Source organism: Lissotriton vulgaris, chromosome 11 (genome assembly GCF_964263255.1).
Source record: "Lissotriton vulgaris chromosome 11, aLisVul1.2, whole genome shotgun sequence".
Classification (NCBI taxonomy): domain Eukaryota; kingdom Metazoa; phylum Chordata; class Amphibia; order Caudata; family Salamandridae; genus Lissotriton; species Lissotriton vulgaris.
Genome location: NC_141699.1, coordinates 113,593,639 through 113,613,643, shown reverse-complemented (window position 1 = coordinate 113,613,643; position 20,005 = coordinate 113,593,639). Strand labels below are relative to the sequence as shown.

Here is a 20,005-nt window from a genome sequence, read left to right as displayed (position 1 = left end):
TTGCATATAAGATTTGAACTATACGTGCTTACTAGGTCCTGCAGTGGTGGCCGAAGGCACCACAGCAGGATCCGACGGAGGAGAGAGCGCACGAGGAAGGCATCGATCTCCTCCGGCGTCGCTTTCAGCCCAGGGAACGGCGGGCATGGAGCTGGAATCGGCGCCTGCGGTTCCGGCAGAGCCGCGTGGGCGGTGTCACCCGAACCCCCAGCCACATTACACGAGAGTCAGAGGGAAGTCAGAAGAGCAATGTCATCTCTTCGACTTCTTGTGCCTCTTGCCTGAGGACTTAGAGCCCGACGAATGGTGTTGACTCGCCGAGCTTCGATGACTGTGGCCCCGCGACCGGTCCTTCGACCTCCTCCTCGACCTGGACCGTGAACGGCACGGGCCGACTGCCGGAGCTCGAGGCGCTTACGGGACCGCTTTCGACGTCAAGTCCCGGCAGTCGGGACACGACTTGTCATCATGGTCGGCCCCAAGGCAATACAGGCACCGGCAATGGGGGTCGGTAACCGACATGAGTCGGTTTAAATCGGCACAGGGCTTGAACCCAGGCATCCCTACCGGCACCGATAGTCTTACCACTCTAAACAGGATCAAAAAGATCGAAAAAGTTAGTAAAAAAGTGACTAAGGAGTACTGCTTTTTCCGGATCTGCGCTTGCTGGCGCGGAAAAAAGAAGTGACGTCAGCACGCAAGGGCGGCGTCTAAGTACTCCGACAACGTCATACCGGTGCCAACGACGCACGCGGAGCAGCAAACAACGCCTACCGACACGCAGGGGTACTGCTACGCAAAACTTTCCGGATCCAGTCTGACGCCTGGGGATATTCTAAGGTAAGGAATCTAACACTAACCTGTTTCTTTGTTTGTTCTGACCTTATATCCATGCAACAGTTGATGTTGTTGCACCAAGGATATTGTGCTGCATAACTAAATACTTATAAGGTCCCAAAAGCTAGACCTATTGGCTATGCCAATGCTTGTTAACATTAGTCTTGCCACATTGAGACCTAAGGAACCCAGACAAACACAATTTAGGATAAGTGGAGCTTTCAGAATATAACTTCACTTTATTTATAGCTTGGTCGACCAGCTCTTAGAAAAAGATTCTGCAATTGTCATTGTTTTTGTACAAATTAAGCACTGTGGGCAGAATAGTATAATGATTGAACCCACTGGGTCTTGACCTAATATCTCAGTCTTTAAATCCCTCTTAAAAGGACAGTTAGTGTTTACTCCAGATATGGACGCTCCCAATGCAATTGGTAAATTCTGGGAATCACTAGACATTCTCTCGAAGATTGAGGTGTTTGGTGAGCAACTTGAATTCTGCACTGTTAATGCTGTCAAAGCCGAGTTATGGATTATCGGGCCCACATCTCCCTCTCTGTGAATTGCCTGGTATTGCGAGGCCCCAAGTCACAAATGTGTGATTTGCAGCACCGGCATCCATTTGCTTCTGCAGGGTCAATAATGTGCAACTCTGAGCCTTTCAGTTGTTTGGAACGTCAAAAGTCAGCCCTCAGTTACAGTCCTCTGAGGCCATCTTAAATGCCCGCCTCCACTCTTACAGCATTGCGTATCAGCGCTCTGAATACAAATAAACATGGAGTATGCTTTAAAAGAAAAAAATTCACACGGCCATTCCGGGAGTGACACTGACATGGAAAATGCATACACTAACCCAGCATGTATTTATCAGTGAGAATTACTCGTTCAGGCGGTCATGTGCAGTTTTTAGATGCTTTCAAACGTCTCTGTGAGAATCTGAAAACATGCCGCACAATTCCATATTCTAATGGGTGCTGACCTCTCACTTTTTACGTAACTCAAATAAGTGATCTATCATTGTAAAATTGTGTTTTAGTGAAGTCGTTGTGCAGGACTAAATAGAAGCACTATGCTTCTCATTATTAATTAATAAATTCTAGAATAGGCAAAGGCAGTTAAGTTCATGGTCGGTGCCTTTCTGGAGGCACACAAAAATTCCTTCTGGTGCAAATGAGTTGGTGATGAAGTGAGTGAGAGTGAGCGAGAGAGGGAGGCATGGTCCACACCAGCAATAAGTCATGCATTATGCAGTTCATATTTTCTATAGAGTTAGAGTCCGGCCTATTTGGTTTATTAACATGGGCCAAAGGGGTATTGTATTGTCTTTGGTGATTGTGATAGAGCTGGCTTCTTATGAAGGTGCACACCTTTACCTGTCGGGCCTAGTTCCTGTCAAATTTGTATTCAAGTTTTGCTTCCTAAGCTGGTTCTGCTCGAGCAAAAATTTGATTGTAGAGGCGGGGGTGGGGTGGAGGGGGTAAGTGGAGTCCAGCAGAGTGATGCGATCTGTGGTGGGGGAGGGAATTGAAGCGTGGAGAGAGGCACGCAAGGCTTAATGAGCCTTGACAGAAACCCACATGGAGGCTGCGCACATGCACTCAAGCTTGAGGCCAGGAAAAACCTGTGGTGGCACTTTCAAAAGCGACTCACTAAATTTCTCACAGAGCAGCACATGCACTGGCTCAGCAAGACCTAAAAAAATTTAATTAAAAGAAAAAAGCAGACACTGAAGAGCATTTTGCAATTCTGCCTGTGCAATTGTGATCAGAAAAAAAGCTGTCACTTTAAGAGTCCAAGTTAGCCAGTGGCTGTAATATGATGACTCTTTACACCCTATGCTATGGAGGGCAGAGCCAAATGTGAATGACAACTGAACAGGTCTATGGATGAAGAGGGCTGAACCCAAATCCCTCCACGAATGTCTCTAGGTTACAGCTTAATAAACGTCTAGGTTTGTTTACAGGTATTTTAGCAAAAGATAACTGAGAAGTAATGCTGGGCTTCCCAACACGAAACATACTGCTGCAATTTTTTTTATTATTTTTACATATCAGGCAGTGGCAGCGTATTCAGAAATCTCAGTCTCTGAAGTGGAAATTTAGAAAATAGGCACCGTGAAGAACGGGTGAATGGTTGGCCTTCTCAAGGGATTGTTAAAATCTAGAATTCAAATGATAAAACAACTATCAAGTTCGAAATCACACCAACTTCACTGCCTAAACGAGACAGATGAACAGTTAATTTCCACTGCATTACCTTTATAGTACAGTGGACATGAACAGTTCATCCACTGTACTGGCAAAGAAAATCCTTCTGGTGCAAGTCCTTTTAAAAAGAAATTCAGAAAAAAACGTCCCTTGTTCCTTGTTTTTAGGTCTCGCCTAGCTAACACAGCGCATGCGCTGGATCGCAGTGGCGAGACTTCTGTTGTGGGTTTGGTGAGCGAAGGGAGATAAACCATGTGCGCGCAGGGACAGGCCATGTGCACGCGCATGGCGTCTCCTCTTAGCTTTCAGATCATGTGTGCGCGAAGCGCACGGCGTCTCTTTTGCTCGTGGGCTGGTTTCCTCTTGCGATGTCCATTCCATCATGACAAGTTTCTTTGAGTCAAGCCATATTATGTTGGCGGATGTTGGGCGTTCCAGGTGTGGTGGCCCTAGCGCAGAGGCTCTCAGACTCTTCAATCCACTCCGCCTCTTCAGGAAGTGGCGCGCAGAGCAGGAAGGGAGCGGCTCATAAGTACCTTCAGGCAGGAGAAGCAATGTCGGGCAGCACATGAAGAGCAAGAAAGGAAGAACAGCCTCCTTCTGAGGGTGTTTACTGGAGATTTTAATCCCTGTCTCAGGTATCACAGTAAACAGGACTAGCATTCCACCCTGAAACGTCATCTATAGGAGTACGAGAGGTAGGCAAATATGTGCTCAAACTCTGGTCCAGGGTGGCCCCATTGTCCATTCATGTAGATATAGGGATACCCACTGACCGCTTTAGAGCCCAAAAAATGAACAGGGATACGCGAGCAGAGGAAGTCTGTCTTTCTTGCCTGAAAAAGCCCATGTAGACGTTTTCATAATATTTACCATATAAACAATGCAACGAACATCATGTTTAATATGAGCGAGGAGCCTCAGAATTGTAAAATAAAAAGTGTATTTAACACTCTGAAGCGTTTCGTAATAATGCTTCAAATAGAATCACCATATTGAGAGGAACTCAAAATTTTGAACAGGTGCAGCACCGAGGATGGGAGTGCACTCAGCCTGATGCGTGCGCATTCAAATCCTTTTCAAAGAGATTGATACCTGTGTTCACGTATAAAGCGTAATTACTTCGTCCAGTGGTTCCCAAACTTTTTTGACTTGCAGCTCCCTTGATCTATTGACCGTTGGCCACGGCTCCCCATTATCTCCCTTTTTTTGGCGGGTGGGAGGATGCAAGCCAAGCCTCTGGAGTACTTCCATTTCTGTCCCTGGAAATAATTGGGATGCCGCAGATGAAGGTATAATAATCATAGATGTGGGACTCATTCCTGGTAACCAAGTGGAGGGGGAGATGGGCAGGGTCGGAAGAAATAATTATTGTTGGCATCTTTCTCAAGATCTCTAGGTGTAAGAGTGCAGCTATTGTGCTTTTCATTATTTGTGGCATTAAAGAACAATGGATGTGTAGAATGAAGTGGCACATGGCTGCACTTTACCAAACAAGGGGCACTCTGATCATGCAGGAAGGCAGGAAAAAACAATTCTTATATTCCTTGGATGCACTGGAAGAACTGGATTGCACACTAAGGGTTCTTTGGCAGGCATTGGCACGGATACTACTATGATTGGCACTGCCATCCCAGAAATGTGCACTAGAAGCCGTGTGAAATGTACTGGTAGATCTGGAATGTGCATTGCAAGCGTTGTGGTGTGCACGGACAGACCTAGAATCTGGAGCAGGCTTCTGTCTGCTGCCTTAGTATTTAAAGTTTGCTGTTCTGATTATTGCAGCGATCGTGTCCTGCTATCAGTGTCCCACAATGCCCTATTTACTACACTGCACAATAAGCATTGTTAAATCATTTACACTGAGAATACAGAGCAGGCAGCTTAAGCGAATCAAAGGTCGACCTCAATATTCATGTGAGCACAATGCTGCCTGCATCAAGTCCAACCCAGGACCAACAGCTGCATGATTGGAGAGGCTGATTTCAATGGTGCAACCTATTTTATGATTCAATAATTAACTGCACTGTATTAATTAATGTACATTTTAATTTACAATGCTTCAGCAGTCCATTGTTTTGAATCAGTCTAGTCCAGGACGCACACAAAACCTGGCTTGTTCACACAAGACATTCAAAGCAGTGACACATATTAGACAAAAATATCCATGGACTATTGGGGTGACACGGCAAACTCTAACGAGAGGTTTGGTGGGCGCACATTAGGAGGGAGGTGCTGGATGTGTCTGAGTGCACAGGGTTAGATAAAAGACTGGAAAGCAATCACTGTGCTTGCACAGCCCCGTTGTGTTTAACATTTGCAAAATAGAAAATTAGGAAGACAAAGTTCATTAGTCGCGGGCATGTCAGGAAATGAAGATGAGTGAGTGGGTGGTGGGGTCTGTGCCCAGAGGGGAGCACACACTACTTGGTCCTTGCAAGGAGGACATGAATAAAACAAATAGCAAATGTCATGATAATGACTAATAGCAGCAGACATAGGCAAGTATTGCGCTAAAACCATAAATTAGGTAAGCAAATGCACACCATTTGCATTTTAATCCAGGGTTCGTCTTTCCAAAATCGCTCTGGCCCACAGGTTTTACACAGCTCTTAGCAGCAGGCACTTTAACCTACTGAGATATTTTCCCATAATATGTGTATCTTGGAGAATACTGCTATTAGCCATGAGTTTTCACCTGCCCACTTGTGCCAGCAGCGCTGAACTGGAGGTGGCTCCCAGGCGCTATCAATCATTATCAAGTGCTGTTGTGTGTAAAATCAGGCTGTCTGCAAAGGTTTACTTTTATCGCTGCAGGATGTTTGATTTCCTTATTTAGTATCTCTTCGAAGTCTCATTCCAGGCACACTGACCTACATCCCGGCAGCCCTGTCTAACTGTTTTCTTATCTTGTGTTTCCCCCTCAGGCCCCACCCTCCTCCCCAGAAAGGCTCTGCGTTTACTGCTAATAAATGTGCTACACCGCTTGCACTTTTCCGGCCTCTGGAACTCCAGCTTTTGAACTGCAAGAATAAAGCTGCCACTGATTACAAATCCCTGTCTGCAGCATGATGCCCTCCACCCCCTGGTATTGCCCTTATTATTGTGTATCAGTCCATAGTTTCCAAACTGTGTGCTTGCTGCACATCTTTTCGCTGCACCCCTGGCTACGTTTAATGGTGCACTGGGGTGCCCTGGTGCACAGATTGGGAACCACTGGCCTATGCAGTTGGATTCAGGCACGCACGTCACACATACTTGGCATATCCAGTCTTCAATCATCTGGGCCAGTGGGTTCCTGCAACCAGCAATAACTCGCTGGCTATATCTCATTCAGCGGGACCTGTAGTGTTTGAGACCTCACCAAGGTCATGAAAACAGTGGGTTTCAACAATGGAATGACGTTGCAACTACGCAATCTAACGAATTGCAATACTCAGAGTGGTCTACCTAATAACCTGTCCGTGCAATCTGCACTATGTGGGTATGACCACTCGCAAAGTCCGAACCAGGATATGTGAACATCGTAGCAATTTTAGATGCCAACGCACAGGGGCCTGCCTGCAAGAGGATGTCATATCACAAAGAAGGCACACCAGCAACTAAAACAGCTAAGACAGAAGACTTGCAACCACTGCAAAAGCTTTCCACTGACATGAGAAAAACAAGCATTTACAATGCAATGGTCTCAGCATTATTAAAGGTAGAGCTATTGGCATTGCTCATGACTTTTTTTTTAAAATCCTAAATAAATGGCATTGTCATTTACATTGCCTAGCTTAATCGTTAAATAAATGGCATTGTCGATTGTCATTTACAATGCCAATAGCGTAATCGCTCACACCCACACAGAGCCACACACACACAGAGCCACCCACAGTCATTCACATAGAGCTACCCACACACAGAGCCACCTACACAGAGCCACCCTCACACAGACAGAGCCACCCACACATAGGCCACCTACAAAAAAAAGTTATCCACACAGAGCCACACACACACACACACACACAGAGCCACACACACACACACACACAGACAGAGCCACACACACAGAGCCACACACACACACACAGAGCCACACACACACACAGAGCCACACACACACACACACACACACAGAGCCACACACACACACAGAGCCACACACATACACATAGAGCCACACACATACACATAGAGCCACACACATACACATAGAGCCACACACATACACACAGAGCCACACACACACAGAACACCCAGAACACACACACACACACAGCCACACACACAGATTATCAAATTAGATTGCTTAAAAAAGTGGCCCACATTTGCAAATCGCAGCAATATTGAACGTGGGTAGTTTTTAACTAGCGAAGACATGTATAGGTGTTTTACAAGGCAACCAACTGCCAAATATATTTTTGAATTTAAGTTGTTGTATATCACTGATACTGGGTTGGTTGCGGTTAATGAGCCCTAAGAGGCCACATTGTAAAGTAATATAGGTCAGTTGAGAGGTCCTCTCTTTAGGTTTGCTGTTTCTCCCCCCTCTTGGACCCGAAAGCAACTAGGGGGTACCTTTTTTCTTCTGTTATTGACTGGGCGACTGCCACAGATGTTTGCTGGCGCTATTCAGAATCCGCGCACCTGTGAAATTATTTTGCGTCTCATATGCTTTTCACCATAATCCCTGTGGGGCTTGTGGAGCCCCGTGGCGACAGGCACATTTCTTTCAGTGGTATTTCGCTTTGGAATTATTAAGTGCTTCTCTTCTATAAAAGAGTGGCACTGGATTGGTCCATCATTTTTTCATATATGCTGAGCTTTACCCCATCATTCCCTGCTTGAGAAGCCTGGGCTGCGCGTCTCCCTACCCTGTGAATTAAGTGCTTAAAAAGTATTCTTGGTTTTCAGTTTGCAGATTCCAAGTAAGCCAGGTCGGCAACATGAGTGGTAAAAGGTCTCACCTCAGCGGCACCCAGTAACTCCTACTTTCCCTTGGCCAAGAAACTAGTTCTGGCACTTGGAGATTGCAGGCGTAGGGAAAAGTGTCTTCTAAATCTCCTCAGACTCCTTAGTGAGCAGGCCACAGCAGCCACCGAGGGCCAGATGTTCTAATTCTCCAGTGGGGATACTATTGATGCAACGGACACCGCCCCTAACACCTTGGTCATGACTACCCGATAACACCTAATCACATGATGGTTCGCGTGGTCACTGATACCTGGTTTATGATTAGTGTCTGGTTTTACCAAGAGGGGCTTTTTGTGGGGACGGAGCCACATCAGTAGATCTGCAGAAGAAACTTCATCCATACAGTGCCAGGATGTGCATTAGGGGCAGAGTGGACTTTGAGTATTGGAGTGCTGGTCCTCTAGCCATGGGAGCTACGCTTAGACATGGGGCAGAGGGGTGTTAGGCATCAGGCTGTCTGCATAGTCCCTTAGAGTCACGTAGGGTAGAGTGCCTGCTTTTATGGTAGATATGCTCTTTTAAGCAGGTCCCTTGCTGTGCTGGCGGAGGTGGAGTTTGTTAACACTCCCTTCCTTTAAATACTTTGAACGATCAAGGAGCCGGTGCTTGGCTTCCTCTCCCCTGACTCCACGCCCCCTTTCTTCATTTACCAGCGTTTTTCTGCCTCTCCTTGCAGCCTTTCTGGATTCCTGCCCTTACTGCCTCTCCTGTTATCTAGCCACCCCTCCTATCCTTTCCATATCGTTGCGCGAGTCCTGGTGTGCTCGCTTTAGGTTCCCCCAGGCTGGCTGCCTTCCCAGTGCCTTCCTTCGGCTGCCGGCTAATTACGCTTGCGGTGTTCGGAGCTTTGACACCGCGTTCACGCCCTTGTTGTTTTGTTTAGACGCATTCGCTTCTAAAACTCCCCGGGGCTATAATGTTTCAGTATGGAGCCCTCATTCATTGAAAGCCTCGATTGGGTCCATACACGTGGTACGAATTTCTTTTTGCTAAGCAGTGCAGAGAATTTTGTCATTTTAAACGTGCAGTGCCCGAAAGTTTTGTTTGCATGCTGCCTATTAGTCAGTCGGGTAGCAAAGGTCTGTTATAGATTAAGCGCTTTAACCCTGCCTCGTTTAGTCCAGGTATAAAGCGATTACATTTTCACTCTGTATGCCCCCCTCCCCCCACTGCTTCAGCCGCCGTCGATGAAAGGGCCCCTCTACAGAGCTTCATGGTGATAATATGCCAACAGCTCCTTGGTAAACCGACAGCCTGTGTGAGGAGTGATCGCACGAGGTTAGGACTTACCTCACCCTAGAACGGGCCAGGATCTTAGATCCATTGGTGGTACTTCCACACTTCTTGCCAAATGTCATCTGGGATGCAAAGGCCGGACGCGGTCGGGCAGAAATGGTTGCCGCAAAGCTCTGACATTTTCGGAATCGGGGGTGTATTTTTTGGTGAGTGACGGATGACATCACAGATAGAAAGAACCTAAAAAACATGCCCCCAAATCCGAAAAAGACGGGGCTTAAAGGGAGTGACGCCCCTCTCCTCCAATGGTTGGCCAGCATTTACGAGGCCAGCCAATGGAGAAGAGAGGCAGGTTTAAGCCCCCTTACTAAGAAACATAAAATCTCGGAGCTCCACCCACTGCTTACGCAGTGCGACGCAGTCCTCGACCTAAAAAGGAGTGAATCCACAATCAAAAGTGTTTTGAGATGCAGTCTCCCATTACCATAGAATCCTAGACATTGACGACATCACCAAAACGAAACAGCAAGCAAAGATGCGTGCTCTTTGGCACACTCTGAAGTTTCCATTATAGCTTTGTAACTACCACATTTTTAGGCTAGGAGCTGGTGCTTGAGATCAGCATTTCAGTTCACTTCATGAAAGCTCTGGCTACAAGAACAAATACGCACTGAACCAGGCTTCATGTTGCCGCCTTCCTTTGGAAGAAAAGATGGGCTCTAGAACTGAAGAAGCATGCTTTTGTTATGACCACATGAACTAGCACAAAATGGACAAACAGGCTCAAACTTCACATCTGCGTAAAGCCAAACAAATGAGTGAGGTGCTTGTGCCAAGACTAGAGCTGCTGCCAGTGCCGAGCACACCAAGGCAACCTGGACCGCTGTGAAAATGTCCTCTCGGCACCCCTCTCCATGGTTGTCCTTTCAGAAGGATCCCTCTTCAACCCCGACTTTTGCTGCCATCCCTAACCAGAGGCTATGACTGATAAAAATAGAATCAATAAACTTCTAGAGTACCAACTTCATTGCTGGTTTCTCAAAATGCTCTCTGCACAGACTATTGATACTCATGCCCCCTTTTGCTGACCCTGCTGCAGATGACAAGCATGCACCCACTTCTTAGTGACATCACTGTCTGTAAAACCATAATTGCATCAAACCCGACATACGACAGGTGAGTCAGAACTCATAATGCTCAGAACCAAAAGCCCTCCTTCACTCAGTGCACCAGATATAGGGCACACATGTCTCCGCTCTTAAATAATGCAGACACATACGGAATTTAGTAGAGTCTGGGACTCTGCACTTCTTGCAGACTACCATCATGTACGTGAATTGTACCCGTCAATGAAAGCATACAAAATCAGCTCCAAAATAGAATGGCTCACCTGGACATACTGGGAAGTTGCTTTGTCTCCAGATCAAAATATATTTCTTGATGCGCCCTGATGTAAAGCCTAATTCCCAGATTTGGATTATGTAATCTGGAGCACAATGAGTTCTTGTCCACAACTCAAATTTTAATATTGATATATAATATATGCTGTGATGTGTCGTGTACGTTGTTACATCGAAAATCCAATTAAAAGATTTTTTTTTTAAATAATCATTCTTGATAGAATTAATTTCTCCCGAAATAACAGACTGGCTGGAGGTTAGCTAAAATGAGTTCTTACACTCATATTAAGTCACTACCCAGTTCCACAGAACAAGACTTAACATGCCATTGCAGACATCTGTCACTTTTCATTCCATCCCAAGGCAGCACACACTAAGCCAGATATTGGTGGAGCAGACGAGCAAGAAGGGAAATCAAACGTTAAAGGAAAAAATGTATCCTATGGATTGAGCTCATATAATATGATCCCACGTCCTCCTCTTTGGGGTTTATACGGTCTACAGCATCAGCCCTGCACCAACAGAAGCAACATCATCTACCAACCTCCATGGCTCGCTGGTGACAAACGGGGTCATTCTTGTGTCAGAGCTTAGCAGATAGTCTATTAGAATATCATCCACGGGATTTCTTCCATTAAAAAAAGATCTTATTAACCACCATTAAAAAAGGGGTTCTGGCAAAGAGACCATGTTCAGGGTGTGAACACAAAATGATCAGAGGTCAAAAACACAGCACCACAGAATGAGGATTTTTCTTGTCAACAAACGTAGTCTAGGAATGTCTTGTGTTAAACTCGTGGCTAACAAGTAGTGATTAATTTTAAAAACTGGTGCTACTGAATGGTGGGCCCCACCACTGACCGGTGAATAATTTAAAGCGATAACACCCATCGAAAAAAAAAAAGGACTTGCAGATTTGTTTTTGTATTACTAAAATGCTGAGCTCAGACCTTCAGCTCAGTGATCTATGAAAAGCACAGTGAAAAACTGAAAAGACAGCTTGATAGCATCATCGGTAGTGTATTCACTGAAGCCTTCAGCAGTTTATAAATTAATAAACTGTTAACACGTTAATGAATTAGTGGGATTCCCTTTGGATAAAGGCAATTCTCCCCCCCCCCCCAACTTAAATGTATGCTCATACTTTTGCTGTAGTTGAATGATGCTGAATACATCTTTCACAGTGATGCAGTTACAGAGTTTGTTGAATTCAGAAAGCTGTATTAAGTCCTTTTTTCACCTGTCAGAATGTGTTTCTTTACAGAAAAAACAAGACCTTCTAAAGTAAAATCACAGGAAACGAAGGTCACCACCACTAGACAAGAAAATGTTCCTATCTTCCAACTACACTCCACAATCTAGACACCCAGGATAAAGAATTCATCCTCTCAAACCATCCACAAGACTAATCAAGTTCCTGAAAACCCGCCCCATCAGCACAAACTGCAGATTTATGAAGGACTACAGTCTTGCCTCATCTAGGAACAAGGTACTCCCTGCAAATGTTTAATAAACTATCGGATACTTAGGCCTTTTAGTGAATGACGTACAATTATTGACAGTTTTATTTTCAGGTTATATTTCCATACTCACCATCCATGAGTAGCCAATGACCAGTTAATACCCATATGAGCACAAGCATAACAGAGAGAGAGAAGGAGAGCAGTTCAGCAACAGTGAAACGACCACAGCACCCAAAGGAAATCCTGCAATAAAACCACATCGATACAGGTATTCAATATACACAGCAAAATACAAGTGACGTTGCAAAGAGTTTCATCACTTTATATCTTAGACATCGTTCCCTGGGCTCAAGTATCCCATCAAAAGGTGAGACCACTTCCTCTCTACACATTTTGTTCAGGAACTTACTTGTTCTGAGTCGAACAGGGTCGTGTTAAATACTGGCACATTGGGAGCAGCAAAAAAGCAAATGCTATTGTTGCAAGAACTGTAATTAAAAAAAAGAAATCAAGGAGTTAGCATATAGCCTCATACCAGGAGAAACGTTCATCATAAGTGAACTAGCAGCAGACATGCCAGACAGGTATATACTAGGTCATAAGCACAGTAAAGTACTAAAAAACAAATCCATATTTAATAAGAGACTGCACATGTTATACGCATTTCACAAGAGATGAACGGACATACCCAGAATTCCAGATATGGTTAAATAGGTTTGCTCAATGTATAGATAAATGCACAACTCCAACAAAACATAACTTGACCACACGAAGGAACAGTGTTCCCCCAGTAGCTCGAATTGCTGCCAAATACTTCTTCCTTACATTGTTCTACATGAAAGAAGACTAGCATAAGATGCAACAGTGAATAGTGCATACGAAGATGCAGCCCATCAAAGACCATGTAAGCAATTCTTTATAATAAAAAGGCATTTTACAAGAAAGAAGGCATCAGAAGCTTTGGGAAAAAATACAACAGTAAAAGATCTCTCTGGAGAGGGAAGGTACTTGCAAGGGTAGGATTAAAGGCTAGGTCCGGCACCCACATACCACTGGTGTGGATGAGGACCATGTCCAAAGGAAGCCAGGACTACGCTGATGAATGCATGGCTTAAGCACAGGGCACCCCAAAGGCAGTTGGGAGGAGAGGAGTGCCTATTACAAGCTGGTCATCAGCAGACCGCACACAGAGTGCGGACACCTTTCATGCTCAACTGAGGACTTTTGCGAGGAGACTCCTTGCTCACAGGGACTTCGTGGTTGAGGTAAAATATTGAATCTGATGGATTCTGGACTTTAAGTGGTCAAGTAATGGCATCGGTGAGGACATCCATGCCATCTGATTTGTGGGGTCATGTGCAGTGCAAGGGAGGCCTTGGGGAGTCCTGGTTGGGCTGCTAAGCTTTAAGCGGTTAATTTGAGTGCTTTTAGGTGTTGCATCAAACCCATAACACCCCTTCAATTCACAATTTCAACAGGTTTAAAAAAAATGCTATTTATCAGAGTGAACACATTTCTTTAACACAATTACAATAGAGAGAGAGAGACAGAGGGTTGTGTGTGTCAGTGTGTGCAGGTCTGTGTGTCCAAGAGAAGGTAAACTCTTATTTAAGTGTGCGTGTGTGTGTGTGTGTGTGTTAGGGAAAATTCAAGAGTGCCTCTGTGCAGAAAGCAAGTGATTCTAGAGTCCATGAAGAGAAAATACTTTCATTTTTGGCCAGGCAAATTCATCCACCTGTTTCCAAATAGAAGAGCGTTTATTTATAGAGTTTTACATAGCGCGAATATAACCCAAAAGGGTATCTTATATACAATACGTTTTAAAAGTAGCTATATCAACAGCACGTATTTTCTATGCACATTCCTTACCGGCCTGCCAGCCAGTATCTTCCCCATGAGTTTGGTTTCTCATCATAAGTGTGCACTCAATAGCAGGTTTTTTCCGAGAACTGATAAATCACATTACATAGTGCCAAATCTTACTGGTTAAGACAGTAACTTAAATTAAGATAGTTTACCTGCAGTGCAAATTGTAAAAACTACTTGAACTGAATCAAAGAAGAAAAACATGACTAGGAGGGAGACTGATGCCCCTATGGGAAGAAAGAGAGCTTGCGTGGAGTCGATGGTCTGGATACCTAGGAAAGAAAACACATTTAAATTATTTCTTGATCAAATAAACAATTTCAACACAACAAGCTCTCTAGCTCATACAATCACAAGAAGCCCCCGCCTTACTAGCTCTTCGTCAGTGCACTTTTTTTCACAACTTAATGTTCCTAGTAGATACCATTCCACTGCGACCACTTGCCACCAAACATGGTTCAGTCCATTTGCAAGCATGAACACCCCAGCACACCTGCTTATTTTAACAAGTACACAGTGTTTCAGCTACACTTTCGACAACATCTGAGAACAGTGGTACGCACCTCAATATCTCCATTTCCCTAGTAGGTGTTTAGCTCTCAGCTTGACAACTCTACACAAATCAGCTTTTAACAGGCCAACAATATAAGCCATTCAAACACAATCACCTACCCAAGCATAAACAATTAAAGTAAAAATCAAAACAAAAATGCACACTTACAATGGTATCCATCTCCTTAAGTATTAGAAAAACTCACTTGAGCAACTGCAGTGTCCCAGGTTGCAATATACCAAAGGATGGCTCACACCCTGGTCAACTCTTCAAAACTCCATTGAATAAAGGTACACAAGTAAGGTCTGTCTTACTTTAAGGCAAGCCTTCCAAGGACCAAGAAGCTATGGTGTCACCGCACTTACATTTTAGTAGAGAGAAAGCACTGTAATTGTGTATAATCAGGCCAAGCAACTTCTCTTCATCATCTGGCATCTTTGGTCCAACAATCTTAACATAGGGTCCGGAAACCGTTACAGTCCAGATAATGACCCAATACTTACTAACTGATTAAAATGTTAAGAAATACATATATAGAGATAATTTTGCAATTTATATCAGATTGTGAATCAGCTTTTCTTGTAATAGTCCAGTGAAAGGGGCATTGCTTATGTATTCCTATAGGCTTTTCATGTCCTCTTTAAAAGTAGCTACCTTCTTTGACTCTAACCGGTTGTTTTTTCTGGGGAAAAAAGCCTTAAAGCCTTTGGTGTTACACGGGCTGTGGTTCGAAAGGTGTTTCAACATTTATGAGACCACAACCTAGCCAGAGACTTGCACACTGTCATATTTAAACATATTCACTCATTGTAGGTAAGGTATGTTACCCCTTTGAAAATGCAGTCAACTACATGATTGCCAGATGTACTATTTTGGTCATTCAGGCATTACTGAAGTGTAAATGTATAGACCGTGTGATTATCTGAAATGGTGGAGCTGGAAAGAGGTTTGGGGAATATTTGGAGAAGTTTTAAGACCTCTGATCTAGGATATGTCAAAGATCTGTAATTTTATTTGCCGTCACCCTCCTCAGGGTGATTATTCTCCGTTGTCTCTTTATTTCTTTCCTGAAGAGTGGACTGACTAGTACATATTGGATAACTGGATCAGAATTTACACCACCGAATTCCTGGGAGTGCTGTGCTCACAAACATAAGGGGAGCCAGAAAAAAAGATGAAGAGCCTTTGTTGGAGGCTCTTGCACTGCCTTTAGAGGTTGTGACCCCTCTGCTCCAAATGGAGACAGGTGATCCTAAAGCTGCTAAGGGTCTCCATTTCAAGGGTCTCAAACGCCTCAATGCTATAAACGTCCAGTAGATGGAAGGATAAACTGACACAGATTTCCTAACCGCATTGTAATCGGGCCCAAAAGTGTGACGTGAGAGTTACATATGATCCGAGCTATAAACACTAACAAAGCACTCCAGCACCTTTCGCTCTGCGATTACACTGTCACTGCTCATGAGTAAGAGCGGAAGGCGGGGCTAGTTCCTGCCCTTTCTTGGTATTTGAGTGTGCAGTGTGGCACTGTGTAATGTCTTTGCTATCTTTGGCCTAATAAAAAAACTCCAGCTGCAGTAGGGCCCTGGCTTCACCTCCATGCCTGCTTTATGGCAGACATAGAGGGAGGGAGGCATGGTCTCATACAGTGCCCCTGCCATTACTAGTTAGCGAGAGACGCTAAGGTGCTGGTATTGGTGGTGGTGGTATAGGAGGTGGTATTGGTGGTAGTATTTGTGGTGGTGGTATTTGTGGTGGTGGTATTTGTGGTGGTGGTATTTGTGGTGGTGGTATTGGCGGTGGTGGTATTGGCGGTGGTGGTATTGGCGGTGGTGGTATTGGCGGTGGTGGTGGTGGTGGTGGTAGTGGTGGTGGTGGTAGTAGTGGTGGTGGTGGTAGTGGTGGTGGTGGTGGTGGTAGTGGTGGTGGTGTTGGTAGTGGTGGTGTTGGTAGTGGTGGTGTTGGTAGTGGTGGTGTTGGTAGTGGTGTTGGTAGTGGTATTGATGGTGGTATTCGTTGTGGTTTTGGTATTGGTGGTGGTTGTAGTGGTATTGGTGGTGGTGGTGGTGTTATTGGTGGAGGTTTTGGTAGTGGTTTTGGTAGTGGTGGCATTGAGGGTGGTATTGATACTGGTGGTTGTATTGGCGGTGTTGGTTGTTTTGGCGGTTGTATTGGTGTTGGTTGTTTTGGCAGTGGTGGTGGTGGTATTGCTGGTGGCGGCATTGGTGGTGGTGGCGGCATTGGTGCTGGTGGCAGTAATGGTGGAGGTATTGGTGGCAGTGGTGGTATTGGTGGTGGTGGTATTGGATTAGTGGTATTGGTGGTAATGGGGTGGTGGCAATGGGGGTGGTGGTATTGGCGGTGGGGGTAGTGGTATTGGTGGAGGTGGTGGTATTGGTGGAGGTGGTGGTATTGGTGGTGGTGGTACTGATGGTGGTGGTGGTGTTAGTAAAACAGGCTTTTGAAAACAACCTGTCAGGTGGCTTCAGTACAGATGACGTGTAACACAGATGTGCTGTTGTCAGCTTCATCCCGTTAGCACAGGATTATGTGCTACCTAAAATTCACATGACTTTCACTAATCATTTCTAAATGCATTTTACTTGGCGGGGGTGGGGTTGAAACATACACGAGAATGCTGGGTTAAAGTGATTGAAAGCAGGCACCCATGTTACGTGGGCGGACTTGCTGCTTAAAAAAAACACAAAAGCGGTTTCAACTCAAGCAGCGCTTTGTCCGGCCTACAGTAAGAAAAACTCAAAGTAAATAATGCTTAGAGACTAAATAACAGGTCCCGTGTAACAACCAAAGTAAAAGGGCCAGTTGCTATGGGAGGATACAAATGAGGACAAGGCCGTACTAAGGCGAGACTAACAAGCCTATTAACAAATCCGAAGCCAGCATTTATGAAAGACAATGACAAGCCAATAAAAATTATGGGAGGAGAGTGGGCGTGGCTTCTCTCCCATACTCTACTACAGCAACAGTGGATGCGTGCTGCCGCTAGGCTAGACCATAAAAAGCGATATGATGCAGCTGAGGCTAATGCACCCATTGTTTTTAAAGTCCATTGGCGTTGATACATCATAATTGTTTTTTTTTTTAAATTATTTTAACCATGCTGCACAGCAGCAACACAGCTTTATAGCATGGCTACAAATGATTGCCAAAGTCGTCAGTGCCCATGCTGCAAAGCATGAACAAAAGGCAAGGCGAGGTAACAGTCTCAAAGACAATGTCTACTGGCTTTGCCAGTGCTTACTAAGTATCAGCACGACACCCATGAAGAAAGCAATTGTGCCCATGTTCTAGTGAAACTACGTTTTAAAGCAGATAACATCTGTTGTTGCAATAAAATCAATCTCAAAGAAGAAAATGGCTTATATTTGTAGTGTGTGTGGGATAGTGAAACAGTTACAATTGGCAAGTGGGTCAACAAGAACGACCGTGAAGAAGAAAAAAATAAAAGTAGTGCCTCAAACACAGTGCGATCAGCAGAGGGACCGCTAGCAATCTGCACTTGGTCCATGCCCAAGCTGAAAGAGTAGTGTAACCAGCATGCACTGGCCAATTAGAAGGCAGCAAATAAGTGACAATGTAGCCAACCAATGTTAAGCAATTAAGCAATTGGGGAAGTGGGGCAAGGGGGGGGGGGGCAGGGGAACACCGCAAGTCCCTTAATGTATACAATAATTCCCACAAGTGACAGCGCATACACTGTCGTGGGCGAGACCTAATAAGGGACTTTTCAGCAGTTACTTCAGTTACTTTGGTATGCTCCTTGATAGTTTGGAGAGAATAAATATAAGTTATTGCTTTGAGATCAAATTTGATTTGTAAAAAAAAATCTCTTTAGAAAATTATTTTTGCATATAGTTTGAAAAATGCTCTAGGTTTAGGATTTAAATGACGATCTCTTGATGAACAGGTCACACATGAGCAAGATAAGCAAGACCGTGATATTCTAGTGGATCCATGAACGGTGTTCATGGATGTTGACAAAAGAAAACAGACTGATAAAGATGGGATTCAGAGGTAAAAACACCTGTAGGGTACTGCAAACTTTGAGTAGGGTGGGATTAAAGACTACTGCTGACAAGAGGTAGACAAAAGCAAATATACAGCAACTATGTGAGCAACCATAAACGAAAAATTAAAGATGCAGAAAGCTGGACAAAAGGCTGAACAGCACTTTTACACTTCATAAATGAAGATACAAATGTGTGGAGTCATGAGCTACCCTGCCCAGAAAAATGACTACTCACTGTTGTTGGTGTTGTTGGCGTTAAAAGTCCCAGGTGACCCATTACTGTCTTTCTCCTTGTCTTGATTTTCAAAGTCCATATTTAAAGACCTGCAGAAAAAGAATACTTGGTTACCTAAGGCTTAGCAGATTGGATCAAATAAACTTTTAAGGTCCACAAATGGGTGCACACGTAAAGTTTACAGGACAGAATCATGTTCATTTAAGTATTCAAACCTGGCGTCACGGACACAAAAACCTACCATGATCACCGTTCAAGGATTCTAATCAGAAATTAAATCATGGATCATTGGGAGTAAGGCGTTACTGAAGGGGCTTCCTGCTCATTTCTAATGTCTGTTGCAGAGCTTGTGGAGCTATTCCATTTTCGCACATTTTATTAACAGTTGTGTACTCGGTAGAAATGTATCTTTTAAATAAATGTAAAGATCACAGATTTATATTACCAAATTAGTTGACTTCAGTCACACGTTCTCAGGTGGATACCTTCTATTGCAGTAAATTACTCCACCTGAAAGTATCTCAGTGTATATTGCCAAATTGGCAATGGACTAGTCTTTGCGAAGCCCGTTACTTAAACCTGGAAGTGAAGAATCCACTCTAAATAGTTTCTAAGTCAGGCTTCTGTATCCAGACAGATACAGTGGCACACAAGGTCACAGGGGAATACGGGATAAGCAAGGTGCATCTTCTCGTTCTCCAGGGTGGCTTATGGTGCATAGTATATAACGTTTAGACATTTTGTATATTTTTTTGATATTGGGACAGTTGATTTTGGAAGGAGGAAACAACTAAGAAGTTGCTGTTCCACAGGAAGAGGCTCCATGCATTCTGCTGCTGCTGTAAAATGCTTGATGGAAGAAGGAACAGGTATTAACCCATATTGCTTCTGCACTAAGAGCATCATTTCTGCAAAGGGAAAGGTTGGTGGCTTAGACTCGCTATACAACGAGAGGAATAAGATCTGGGTCTTGCTTCCTTATGCCATATTTACATTACCTCCTGTACCATGTAATAGTGTTATTCCCTTTTTGGTTGAACTGGGCTATTTGGTAAAGGGAGTATTACATCTTGGTATCCCAGTCTATTTCTACTGACCACCATTTGAGCAAACCAGTGAGGCAATGAGGTACCATTCTTGCCATCAGACACCCAACCAAGTCTGAAATATTGAACAACAAGTTGTACTCTATCTTTAGCTATCACTGGTCAGCTGAACA

General features: G+C 44.3%; 1 protein-coding gene across 1 annotated transcript in view; it reads right to left on the bottom strand.

Annotated features, from left to right (window-relative positions):
- The window catches only part of SPPL3 (signal peptide peptidase like 3), a 298,157-nt gene that overhangs the window by 39,282 nt on the left and 238,870 nt on the right, over positions 1 to 20,005 (bottom strand). The window contains exons 3-6 of the mRNA XM_086942845.1: positions 18,787 to 18,875; positions 14,121 to 14,240; positions 12,512 to 12,590; positions 12,233 to 12,345 (exon numbers count right to left, since the gene is read on the bottom strand). Of these exons, the coding sequence (XP_086798971.1) occupies positions 12,233 to 12,345; positions 12,512 to 12,590; positions 14,121 to 14,240; positions 18,787 to 18,875 (401 nt within the window). The remainder of the gene's footprint in view (positions 1 to 12,232; positions 12,346 to 12,511; positions 12,591 to 14,120; positions 14,241 to 18,786; positions 18,876 to 20,005) is intronic.